Source organism: Neospora caninum, chromosome VI (genome assembly GCF_000208865.1).
Source record: "Neospora caninum Liverpool complete genome, chromosome VI".
In the NCBI taxonomy this organism is placed as follows: domain Eukaryota; phylum Apicomplexa; class Conoidasida; order Eucoccidiorida; family Sarcocystidae; genus Neospora; species Neospora caninum.
In genome coordinates this window covers 2,623,259-2,636,308 of record NC_018392.1, presented here as the reverse complement: position 1 = coordinate 2,636,308, position 13,050 = coordinate 2,623,259, and the positions used below count along the sequence as shown (strand labels likewise).

Sequence of the window (13,050 nt, the reverse complement as noted above, 5' to 3'; positions counted from 1 at the left end):
TGCCCATATACGTATCTGTGTGAACAAGTCTCTCTCTTTCTATATACTCTATACATATACATGTACAGTTGTGGTTGCGTGCCTCTATGCGTAGCTGCAGACGTACAGTTATACAAATATTTTTTCTGTCCGAAGTCAGCGCCATGAACGTCGATTTGGGGGCGGCGGCGGCACACCCTCGAGGCGTTTTTTCCAAATGTTGGAAACCCTGACTCGCCGCAGGATTGCTTTGTGTCGAATGGAAACTTTCCAAAAACGTTGATATGTAGGCCACTGCGATCCTCCAAGTGAAGAAGGCGGAGCGGGAACGCACCTCTTCTACACGCAGCTCTGCCCGAACATGAGCCTCTGTATCAACATATAGCTATAAACATATACGTAGCGATTTGCAGTAAAAGTATGCCTTTACTGGTGTACACGGGTGGTCGGAATTGGGTGTTTCAAGGGGGTTTTCGGTCTTCATCTCTCGGAATCAAGAGCCAAAGGCATGCAAATAAGAGCTCGACAAATACAGGTTTCCGGATGTAAAGTTCAGAAGACACAGGACGCCCGTCGTGCAAACTAATGCAAGGGACATGCATGCAAATGCATAGACACATACAAAAATACTTATGTCTACATATATACATATATATATATATATATATATGCATGTGTACACGGAACGGAGGCGTACGGACACGCTCACCTTCATTTAGACATACAGTGCACGTATGCCCACGCATGAATATATATATATATATATATATATATATATATATATCCGTGCATGTGTATATATGTACAGGACTCTATGGCTGTACCGATTTTCTGTCTCCGGTCGTTTTGCACATGCATCCTTGTATGTGTTCTTCCCACCGTGCAGAAATGCACTGGGGGATTACTGGGAGATGTGCGCCTTTTTCGCACGTACCAATTCTCAGTGTGCTGAGGTCGCCGTAGCCGCCTGTGTGTGAGCGCATGCATCGATCACGCCTGTCGGGAAAAGAGGGGATCTGCATGCGCCCGCAAAGGTGTGCCTTCCCGGATCTTTCAAACATCCTCCTCTCTGTGTCCATGGACATCTTCCTCCGATTTTCACGGCATCTCTCTATCTCTCTCCATGTCCATCGAAAAGAGCCTGATCGTGTTTCCAGCGCGCGCGCCCGCAAATGGACGAGATGCATGCAGCTGGCGAGTGCACGACATGCGGGGAAGATGCGAATGCAAACGCACGCGAAGGGGGGAAAAGGACGAACGCGGGAACCTCGAGGATTCGCTGTCTTCACTGACAGCGTCTATGCCACATCCGTTAGCTCCTCGTAGCGCTGCAAGAGCGTGTGCATAGTAGCCTGAGAAGAGAAGACGCAAAAAGGACCACCACAAATCGGACACAGGTGAAGCAAAGGGAAAACGGGAAACCCGAGAGTGTCTCTCAGGCGGAGAATGCAGCAGACGTTTGCACACGAGAGAAGATGACAGAAAGAGAGGAGAGAAAAAGAAGGAAGAGCCACCAAGATAAAAGCAATGCGCTAAGACAGCCCCTTTTCAACGATAAGCCTCAAAGCGAGCAGAGCGAAAACGGGCCTTCATGCGCAGGCGAAGACAGTGCCTTCCACTTTTCCTGGCTGTCCCCTTGTTCCTTCTCTTTTCCTCGCTGTCCTCTTGTTCCTTCTCTTTTTCTCGGTCTGTGTTCTGGCCAAGGCTTCCCCGACGTACCACGTAGAGCGAGTCGGCCGCACTGGAGTTGAGTCTGGAAACTTGCTCCTGGAAAAATGGAGATGTCTCGGAGATGAACGGGACGCGACTCCCTCCTTTGGTTCGAACAGACGCGCCTGAATCCCAAAGCGACCGCCAGACATCGCCCTGTGGAAGACCAAACTGGCGGATGCGGCAAATACCTAAAAAACGCCTCACGGATAGGCCTGCGTCTGTGCATGCAGACACGTCACTACACATGGATATATAAACATATATATACATATATATATCGGTCGTACAGAGAGGGCTAATTTCACCCCTCGCCTTTCCGTATTCGGTAAACAGGAACCGGGAGAAGTGTGTGACGGGTAGAGGAGGGAGTGCGTTTCTGTTGCATGCGACTCTGCCTATCAAGGCAGGAGAGGACAGCGAGGCCATGGACTCGTGTCTCGCACATAGGCACCCACGGACACATCGATAAGGACCAGCCTTCTCTAGAGACATATATATATATATATATATATTGTGTCGACTTGTGTCGTGGGTTTCTTTCGCTGAGGCGTCTTCCTCGCGCGCTCGAAGACCAGAGGACGGTCGTGCAGAAGGAAGAAAAACCAAACAGAGAAAGGAAACTTGAAAACACAGCACTGGCCCAAATCAAAGGGGTAAACGAAGCGGGAAGATGCCAAGGGATAACAGGATGCAAGAGGAGAAAGGAAACAGAGAAGGAACGAGGCCATCAACTCGATTGGATCGAAGAGTGGAGAACAAACTCACATCTTCTTTCCTTCTTCGCTTCTGCGATTGCGTGCTGCTGTTCCGAAAACTCCCGGAGAAGCTCGGCAGTTTCTTTGCTCCAGTTCAAACGTGGAGACACGGCGCCATCCGTTTCGTGATGTTTCTCCCCGTGTCTTTTCTCTGGAGACGAGACGCTTTCGCCAACGTCTCCGTCGCCCGTGTCCCCGCTCTTTCTCCCCTCAGTGCGTGGTTCCGTCGGCCTGCATGCGTCGCTGGGCGTCTCGCCATCGTGGCCTTGTACCCCTGCAGAAAACGAGAACAAGCATGCGAGGGATGAAAAGGAGGCCGGTGAGGCAGTTGGAGCGGTCGGGAGACGGAAGGAGACGGAGAAAACGGGCGATAAGACAAGAGAAAGAAAGACAAACGTGGAAACGAACGAGTCATTGGACCTCGCGAACACCTGTCACATTCGCTCGAAGCTGTTCCCTCGCCAGCGTGCACATGATTAGATATGCACACAAAATAATGGGCATGCATATACCGCAGACGCGGCAACATCTGCATGTACATACACGTGGGAATACCCATGCATGGACGTACGCACAGCGTTTCGACCTTCGTTTTCTCTCTCACAATTTGCGGTGTATGAAAGGGCTCGATCGCGAATACCGAAAAACACTTGCGGTAAGAGATTGTGAATCCTTATCTTTCCTCGGCAGTGTCAAGCAATCCGTTACCTGCTGTATGTGCACCCGTGGAGTGAGACCTCGACTTTTCCTCATGCATGTCGCTCCCGTCTTCTCCAACTTCTTGAGCATGCTGTCCCTCGGCGTTTCCCTCAGCCAATGAGCAGTGCGGAAGCGAAAACGGGGCTGGGCATGCAGAAGAAGCGGAGGATGAGCGAGGCGGGGAAGGCGCGGGAAGGGAAACGACGACCCGTTGTCTAAGGCGAGAGCGGCGGCCTGCGAGTTGCTCAGCGCCGTCTGGCTGTTGGGCGGTCCTGAAGGCGACGCAGAGCAGAGGAGGAGAAAGCCGGCGAGGCATGCATGCACACACCATGGAGAGACAGTGGAAACGCACCTCGTGGGGCGTATGAAATGCTTCTGGGATCTAGGAAGTCAAGCTGGCTCGAGGGTTTTGACGCGCCAGACGACTCAGCCCCCCGCTGCTGGATCTAAGACGCGGCGAAGAAGCGTGACGTTTAAAAACGGAGAAAAGAAGATGAGAAAGGACGGCAAAGAGAACGAAACGCGGACAGCGCGCCGACGGGTACAAGCGCGTGTGTTCGAAACGCAACACAGGAGAGCGAGACGACGAACGAGCGAGGGGGGATGCTTACCCTCTGCCGCTGAGAGCCTGCAGACTGGCGAGTCGGTCTTCACGCGTTCCCGTCTTAGTTCTGTTGCGTCCCGCGGGGATCTGCAAGCTCGCGTCGTCCACCGCGCCGCCGCTCCAAAAGGCCTTGACGCGGCTCTCGACTTTGGAGATGTCGGGGCTTCCCAACGCAGCAATTTCTTTCTGGTCCACTCGCCGCTCTCGCCGACTCCGCAGAAAATTCGTCTGTCGCTTCCTCTGGCCATCGGTCTGGTCAGAAGAAGCCGAACAGGGCGGGGAAGGACAAGACAAAGCCGAGGAGAACGGACAGTCGGCGCAGCTGTTTTGTGGGGTGTCTGTTTCGGTCGGCCTCTGTTTCTTGCCGAGTTTCTGCGGTCGCCGCGCGTCCCACCAACAGCTGCCGGCGAGGCGAGCAGGAGTTGCAGGAGGGAAAGAACTGCGCAGCGAGGAAGGGTCGTCGCGTTGCTCACGCAGCTTCTTCAGCAAGCTGGGAACGATCTGGTCCTCGTGGTTCACGACGCGCCGTGCAGGCTGAAAATGCCCCTCCGCAGGCAGGCGCGCCGCGCCTTCGGGCGGAGTGTGAAAAGCTGAAGCCGGAAGGGGACTCGAAAAGGCGGACGGGGAGCAGACGGCCGAACACCCCTCAAAGCTGACAATGACTGGACGCTGCTGCGGGAAGAGTCGGGTCCCAGCGCGCATGCAGGCAGGTCCCGTCTCGGTGTCTCTCTCTGGAGGGGCGGAGGCCCCCGGAAGGCGCGCGCCTCCTTCGCGACAAGTCCGCTCAAGTGGTTCAGGCGCGACGCTTTCAAGCGGCGGAGCAGCCGGCGGAGCGGCAGGCGAAGCAGCAGGCGGAGCGGCAGGCGAAGCAGCAGGCGGAGCGGCAGGCGAAGCAGCAGGCGGAGCGGCAGGCGAAGCAGCAGGCGGAGCGGCAGGCGAAGCAGCAGGCGGAGCGGCAGGCGAAGCAGCAGGCGCCTTTTCTGGGTGTGGAGACGGAGGAGACCCCGAGCTACTGCCCGGTCTGTCCCGAGAGACGGGTGCGCCGCGATGCCCTCGACCGCCCGGACGTTCATACTCCTCCATCTGCCTCTGGAGATACAGAATCTGGAGCTGAAGCAGTTTCTGCTGACTCAAGAGAAAGGCAGTTGAGAACCCGTCGTCTCGGACTTTCTCCCGCGCGTCTCCCGCCCTAGGCAGATTTTTCGTCTCTCCAGAGGGCGCGCCGAACTGGGGATCTGCCGCGCCGTCGCCCAGTTCGCAACGCGCTCCCGTTGCGTTCTCCTTTGCGTCCAGACGCTCCGTCCCTGCGGCTGCAGCGCGCGGGGCGAGGGGCATCCGGCGCGTCGCGTCGCCGCTTTCGGCCGCCTCGGGAGCCTTGTCGGCGATTCCCGAGGCCGCAGGACCGCTGCGAGAGAGCGCCGCGCTTCTGAGCACAGCTGTATTTACAGCTGTCCCATGCCGGCTTCTCGAGGCGTGAGGCGAGCAAAGCGTCGCCTCGGGCGGAGGGCGCATGTGATCTACGCCCGCGTGCGCATCTGGGGGCGCGACGCGCTCCTCGAAAAGGGCGTGGAGAACATCTGAAGATCGCAGAGACGCGCCGCGAAGCTCCAGTCGGTCTCGCCTGTCTCCGCAGGCAAGCATCTGTCCCCTTTTCTCGTGGGCGTTTTCGGGGGCTTCTTCCTGCGCCGACTCCGCGAGCGACGGCAGAGCAAGCGATCCGGAGCTGGAAGTCGCTTCTGCTCGGTCTTCGTCCGTGGCGAGGCTGTCTCCAGGTTGCTCCGGCGAGGAACGCGACGGACTCGTCGGTCCGCCGGCAGCAGCCCCGAGAGCCGCACAGGCCGGGTACGGCGTGTAGGACCATGGCGACGGGGCGAGCGGCGACGGGGCGAGCGGCGAGAGAGAAGAGCGAGGTACGAAGGCCTCGTGAGGGAACAGGTGGGTTGGCGAAGACGGCGGGGCCGGAGGACAGGAGGAGGCAGCGAGAGAGGGAAAAAAGGCAGTCGGGGAAGGCCAGGGCGGCGCGCACGTGGCCTCAGGCGGCCAGGGGCAGCAGGGTGGAAACCTCTCGGTGGAGCGAGGGAGAAAAGCCGGACTGGCAAAGACAGGAAGCGAACTCGACTCGAGCCTCGGCCTGAGGAAGAGCTGATCCGCAGGGTTCCAGGTCCCGGGAAAGGGCGCCGGCTGTGGATGCAGGAGATGCGCGAGTTGCTCCTGGAGGTGCGTTTGCTGGGTCAGGAGCGCCGCCAGCAAGTCTTGTTGCCTCCGCATCTCGACGTTCGCGACCTGCGCAGGCCTGTCCGTGCTCGCCGGGGCCTGGTCCTCGCCCCTGGCCCTGGCCTCTTCGACCGGCTCTCTCCCAGTGGGTGGTGAAAAGGCGCCCGCGGCCAGGCGTGGCGCATGCAAAGAAGGTGCATGCAGAGAAGGCGCATGCAGAGAGGGCGCATGCATCGGCCCGGAAGAAGGGAAGGACCCACAGGAAACGCGGTGAGAGGCGCCCGACGAGAACCGAGGAGACGGAGGAGACACGGAAGAGCGGCTTGCGCTGGGCTGCTGAGCCGACCTCGAACAGCTGGTCGCCTGAGAGGCGAGAGCGTCCCGCGCCGTCTCCAGGTCTGGGGCTCCAGTCCCTGTTTCTTCGGGCGAGGTCGGAGCCACGCTCGGAGGCCCCAGAGACAGGCCTGAAACCCACAGGGCCCGATGCAGCACGCGCTGGTGATGCATCAGAGCCTTGAGGCCTTCTCTCTGTCTGTCGAGGGAATGTTGCAACGCCGCCCGCGTAGCGTTCCCTTCTTGGGCGACGGTGCGAGGGGACAGCTGGTGTTGCGGCTGCTTCGCTTCCTCGTCGCTCTTTGTCGGCGCGTCCTCGCGCCGCGCGTCCGTCTCTCCAGAGTCGGCGCAACCCCACAGCTCCATTTCTTCGGGCGCCCCCACAGACGCCTCAGAGCGCTGAAAAGAGAGGAGACACGTGTCGCCATTGAGTAGCAGCCGAAAGCCGGCCGCGGGGCTTGCCGGACAGCCTATGTCTGCTCTCCAGTCTCGCGGAGCGGCAGCGTCAACAGAGCGAGCAACCTGGTTATCTCTCTGGAAATGTGCTCTGTAGGTTGGAGGTGGAGACATGCAGGGTGCGTTCGGAAGACAGTCACGGGCTGACACAGCGAGCGCGTGGCGGGGAGGAAACGCTGGCGGTGGCTCTTCGCCAAGCCAAAGGGAAGTCTCACAGCTGCTGGAAGTCTCTGGGAAGAAAGGTTTTCTGTCCCTCTCCGTCCCCTCTCTCGCCTCGTGCTGCACGTCCTTTTCCCCCGCCGACTCTTCTCTCTTCGGTCCTCGCTCTCGAGCAGTGCCCGAGACGCGCCTCGCCTCGCGTCCCGGCTCTCCGTCTCCCGCGAAACCGTCCTGCAGGTCGTGCCGAGAACGTAGAGACGCAGAGGAACAAACCGGAAGAGGTTGCAAGGGGGACTGCGTGGGCATCGGCGACGCGGGGCATAGCCGCGCTGCCGTCGGGAAAACACGCGCGAAACTCCAGTTTTTCCGCCGCATTTTTTGTCGTGCACGCCTGCGGGGTCGGGTAGCCTCGATCCCAGCGCACGAGGCTCTCTGCAAAACATCACTGGAGGCAACAAGCCTGCCAGGCACGTTTCAGTCGCGGTTTTCTTCGTTTTTTTGCCTACCGTCCGAGCCCCAGTGCAGCTTGCTGCGCTCACCTCTCTTTCATCCAGGACAGGCATCCAAGTGTCCTCAGCGAGCACAAAAGAGGCCGCGTCGTCTGTGGTTGCCGGGTCGGGGGGGAAGAGCCAGCGAGAGGGAGGGGACGACGAGGAAGTGTCTCCTCTGCTCTCGCGTCGATGGGGCGTGCGCAGTCTGCTGCGCCTTCTCCGCAGGGAGGGAGGCAGGCGCACCAGACTGCGACAGCGAACGACAGGCAGGCGAGAAAGAGAGAATGCGGTGAGAAACAGCCGGAAGGAGGACGAGCGAGAGCAGGAGAGAAAGGAGAGAAAGGAGAGAGGGGGGAAGGAGAAGCGCTGAGGGTCGGCGAAATCAAGGAAGGCACAGAAAGGCGACACCAGGTGGGAGACGGCGATCCGGAGGGAGAGGGGTGAACAGAGAAAAGCACGAAAGGGGAGAGACGCGAAGCGGTGAAGAGCAGAGGAAGGAGAGAAGGAGAGTTGGAGAGGGGCAGAACTGTGAATGGCGAGACGGTGCGACGAAAATGCGAGCGACCGGGTGCATCCGCCGCCTCTTCAGTGGAAACGAGCGTTCCGATACGTCTTTTGCGTCCGAGGACACCGCGTGCATCAGCCTCCTGGAAGAAGGTCGCACGTCAATGACCTGCTCACGGATGCACGTGCAAACACCCCCGCGTATATCCCAGTTGATAGAAGAGGAGACGTAAACGAGGCACACATCTGCTTCGTTGTCGAACCGCCCCTCCAAGACATACAGCGGCACAGCGCAGCGCACCCCCAGTTCCCACTTGCCAGTCTCTCCCCTTTCAAACGGTCTCCGAAAACGCTTCTTTTCCTCGGTTACCTTTCCTGCGCGGTTTTCGCGAGCGTCGCCAGAGTGTCGCTGAAGCGTCGGGAGTGTGCCTGCGCGCCATCGCGTCTCGCGTGTTCGCTTCCGCTGCGAGGCGTCCCTTCTTCTTCTCGCGTGAAGCAGGTTTCTGCTCTGCCCCACGTCGTGGACGGCGTGGAGGTTGCCTCAGTCTGCGTCGTCGCCATGTTCCCGATCTTGGATTTCCCCCGCGAAACAAGAAGTCACCATCTCTTGCCTCGGGGGATTAAGGACAACGGCGCCAGGGCCACGTACGCGAGCTCTGCTGAGAACCTCTCGCTTCGGCGCGAGCGCTTCTCCTGCCGAGAAACCTCTGGGCGTGTCGAGCGGGCCGGCACGCGCGTTCCACGAGGCGAGACTGGATCGTTTTCCGACGCCACAAAGAGATTCGCAGGCCAGGGACGTGCCCCTCGTGTTTGCGGCGACGAGAGTTGCGATGTGCGTGTGCGATGTGCATCCGGGAGGCTGTCTTCGTTTTCACCTGTTTCGGTGGTTTGTGCTTCGCAGCGACGGAGAGCAATGGAGAGAGACGCGCTCAGAAACATGTGCGGGCGGCTAGCGGCGCTCACTTCCTCGGTCTGGGCACTGCCTTGAAACTGTGCGAGCGGGAAACGTCAGTTTCTCTTCTGGAAGCCGGCGAGTCGAGCTTCCTTCCCTCTGCATTTTGAGAAGAGGAAGGCGCTCGAACCGCGAGAAACGAAGAAGAGCGAGACGCGCGTATGCGAAAGCGACGTGGGAAAAGCGCATGAGCGTCACAGAGTGGAGCGGCATGGAGGCGTGAGCGCTCTCTCTTGAACAAACCTCGATTGCGCCTGTTGTTAAAACGACGGTGAACTGAACGCGCCTAGGACGGAATCGAAGACCAGTCGTTTGTCCCCCCAGCGGACTGCGTCTGGGGTGTCTCGGACGACGGCTAGACCCTTTCGGCCCGGAAAAAAACAGAGCTCGCGCCAACATGTGCAGGCTTACACGCAGACATGGACATATCTGCATCTGTTTATACATGCGGTGTATATAGTTAAATGGATAGATGCGGAGTGGTCGTAGAGGGATATGCACACAGATAAGTAGCGGTATAGTTGTTGTGTACATTCGTGTGGCCGTAAAAGGAGCTGCCTTTATTCAAATCACGCTGCGGTGTACGAATATGGATGTACGTCCCCTTGCACGCGTAGACGCATATTTTCAAATAGCGAAAACGGCTGTGTTCCTTTGACTAAACTAAGAAAACGCATTGACATTTCATGGGAGTCGATACAAAACGTATCCCTGTATACACAAAAAACAGCGGTGGTTAGATCCTTACGCCCCCGTCCCGATGGGGTATTATAGATCCAGGGAATGCGAAGGATCCAGGAAGTCGTCGCCCGTTTGGACGCCTCTTTCCAGTCCAGTGTCTCGTCAAGATGAAGTAAACCCATTCGCCTTGTGGCGGGCGGATCGGTTCGTGATGCTGGTCCTCTCAAGGGAGCACATGCCGAGGAGAGGGTCGCCAGAGACGAAGCAAGGGCGTCGGAAAGAACGGAGGAAAGATTCTCTGACGCGCGTGGCAGAAGCGAGCACGGAAAAGAAAACAGAAAAGTGTCCCAGACGCAGGGTCGCGGCGGGCTGCATGGTGATTTTTCGAGAGGAGAGCGAAGAAACGTGTCGAAATTGCCGTCGCTGTGTGCACGGAATCGACGGCACGCATGAAACGAAGGAGGTGAGGAAACGAAATGAGAGGAACAGATGGCGAGACCACTAACGGTTCGGTGGATGGAAAGGGGAAAGGGCCTTCCGACAAAGAAGAGCCCATCGGACACGTATCGTTTCAAACAGCTGAAAAACAACGTCTTTGCGCAACACCGAGGAGGGAGGCTCAGCGTGTGTCTTGCCGCTGGTGAACCCTGTGTCCTGTTCGATCCAACAGGTTCAGGAAGGTTTTTCCCCCGATAGATTCCGACCCGCACTCACGCAGACCTTCCATTCAGTCTCAGAAGAGTTTCCGGAAAGTCCTTTGCCAAGCGCGTGGTTTTGGAAGAGACAGGTTTGCGCATTGCTGTCGATGGCGATCGCCCGGCCGTCATCGTGATAGTCGCAAGGGGGTCAAGTGCACTCCCGGGGTTCGCGACGTGTTTTTCCTTGTTCTGTGTTCTCAGGTTTCTGTCCCCACTTTGTCTTGACGGGAGTGCAACCTTGGGTTTGAAGATTCGCATCCTCAGATGGTACGCTTATATACGTCCGAATGGCCCTGTCCCTGTGTGTCATGCTGCCGGCTTCAGTGGGTTTTCCACTTCTGCTCGGGTTCACCCTTTTCTGCACAAACGGAATCGTCTTATCCCTTGTTCTACACGAATCCCTCGGTTTCACCTGCGTCCGACGCATCATAGGCTGCGGACCAAGAACAAGAGAGCGACTCGAGGGCTTCCGCCCGCGCCGCTGTTGTTCGTCGGCCAGCACTGGCCCCCAGAGTTCGTATGTATGTGTCCAAGAGTCAAAAAAGTAGTTATCACGCTCCACAACTACGCCAAGAACCTCAGCTCAGCTACAGATTTGCCGCGTAAGCCTCTCCGGCAGAAGAACATGAATGTCCAACGCACACAAAACGTAGTGACTTCGTAGGGTGTCTGGACGAAAAAGACCATGGCACGAGAAACCGGGACACTGTAGGGTTTTTGTAAGGCACCGGAAGTCGCATGTGGATTCGAGGCAACTCAGGGTCTCAATTTGAAGAGGCGCAGGCTCCCGTGGCCAACTAGGCTTTTGGTTTCCGAAAAGAACGGGTTCGTTGCGAGCACTGGAACGTCAGATTGCGCGGTTTTAGTGAGTGTCTGTTTCAGTGTTTTTTTTGGTCGGCAGACAGAGTGGTTTTTTCACAGAAGAAAACAGCAAGCTCTACCGAAATCGCGAGCAAGGAAGGAAACACAGCAACAGGAGGGAGGCGCTAGTCCAGGACGACGCAGAAAAACGAGGAACCCCTAGGAAGGGGGGGCTGTAGAAGGCAAAGGAATCTACAGTGTTACGGAATCTGAACGTGAAAAAAGCGTTAGTGTTTCGCCACAGGGACCGGCCAGCGTTTCCTAAACTTCCGTTCTAGGATTCGCTCCGGAGGCACACAGTCCATCCTCCTGGAGACATCACACTGTGAAGTTCCCTTATCGTTGAAGATTAGGGACCATCCAGCGATCGACCGTTCGCTGAGTTCTCCGCGTGTCCTGTCTCCCTCCGGCACGGGGCACTTCCTTGGTCTGCTGGTGACCTCCATTCTGAGCTGTGCTGCATTACTCTCCCTTGTGCCATTCCATGGTTCCACGTTTCCTCATACGAGATACGGGAAGCGGTGCACGAAACTGCTGCGGAACACAACTCCGTCACCTCCCTTGGGACTCCTTTCAGTCATTTCGCCCGCACTGCACGTTGACCTGTGCACCGGAACAGAAGGTGAAACTCTAGCGCGATGAACCTTGTTAGCGGGGCAGTAGTTGGCAAGGCAATTCCACACCGGCTAGGCCACGCTCTTATCTGCAACCTGTGTCGGCACCCGGAACAAGAAACTGGGGAGCCCACACGGCAACGTGACACACCAGACCTCGGAGACACCTGTTGGATCCAGAATCCAACTAGGTGTTCTAGGGCACAGCCCTACTGAGGAAACGCAGTGAGGGACGCCACAGCCAGGAATGGTGTTCAAAGATGTTTACATTGTTCACTCCAAGTTCCAGCGCTGCTAAAGGGAGTGGAACACGGTGAGCGTACACCAGGTGAGCAAATGAAGTGCAACGACGCTGGTCTCCCGCGTTGTCTTTGCGAGAGCTGCCTGATGCTGTACAAAGAGCCTCCCTCCAATTTGTGCTTTTCCTCCACAATACTTGGTCACATGAGCGTTCTGCCCCGTGTTAGATTTCAGGGGTTGTCGACGTCGGTGTTTGCTGTCCTAGAATGCAACGGTCGAAGATGCCAGCCTCGCCGATATCCCTTCTGCATTTCGAATTTCCCGCCTAAGACATGTTTACGGACAGGATGCGTTCATGCCTCCGTTGCACATTGACAGCTTGTTGCAGCCAAGCGGCATCAGCGTAGTCAACTTCTCTCAATCATCTACGCTTTGAGAGCATTGCGGCCATTCTGTAGTTTTCAGTGGTGATTCCGCTGCCGTCATTGCTAGACGCAGTAGATTCACAGCGCTCGTGGTAGCCACAGAAAGCAGCGAGGCGCGAGAGAACGGTTGTCAGAGGCAAACGCTCGTTCCTCTATCCGCGAGATCACACGCCTCCACGCGCAGCGGTCAGCGGCTGGTGGACGCTTTCTTGTCGTATCGACAAACACTCTTTGGAACTGTTGCTTCTTCCCGCGACCCGTCCGATTCATGAACTCCGCGCAGTTGGTGTGCGTGTGTGTTCGTACACGCTCATATAACTATATATATATATATATATATCTTCGATGAATATGTTTGCAAACCTGAACTCCTGCGACAGTGTGCACGATCAACTCTAAACCGGAAACCGACGTGAGTTCGGCTCCGCGTTTATCCAGCACTCCGCAGTCAACGTAGCGTGGACCTGGCCCATTTGCCTGCGAAATATGAGTTCGGCCAACCAGGAGTTGGAAGCCTTCCTATGGGCGGGAAGCAGCCGCGCAGTCCTGTGTTGTAAGAGTTGTGCGAACGCGGCCTACGGCATGTTTCGAAATGTGAGGTGGCCCGAAGAATTTCCACTTTCCGAAATTCTGGGTTGTCGCCCCTTTGGTCGCCTCGCGTATGCCCTGGAT

General features: G+C 57.3%; 1 protein-coding gene across 1 annotated transcript; it reads right to left on the bottom strand.

Moving 5' to 3' along the window:
• Positions 1-1,277: 1,277 nt before the first annotated feature.
• NCLIV_018570 (conserved hypothetical protein) lies at positions 1,278-8,468 on the bottom strand (the record flags this gene model as incomplete). The annotated part of the gene is made up of 7 exons (XM_003882050.1): positions 1,278-1,331; positions 1,699-1,814; positions 2,458-2,721; positions 3,156-3,418; positions 3,758-6,696; positions 7,419-7,650; positions 8,278-8,468. The coding sequence occupies 7 exons, from the start codon at positions 8,466-8,468 to the stop codon at positions 1,278-1,280; spliced, it is 4,059 nt and encodes a 1,352-aa protein (XP_003882099.1).
• Positions 8,469-13,050: the final 4,582 nt, after the last annotated feature.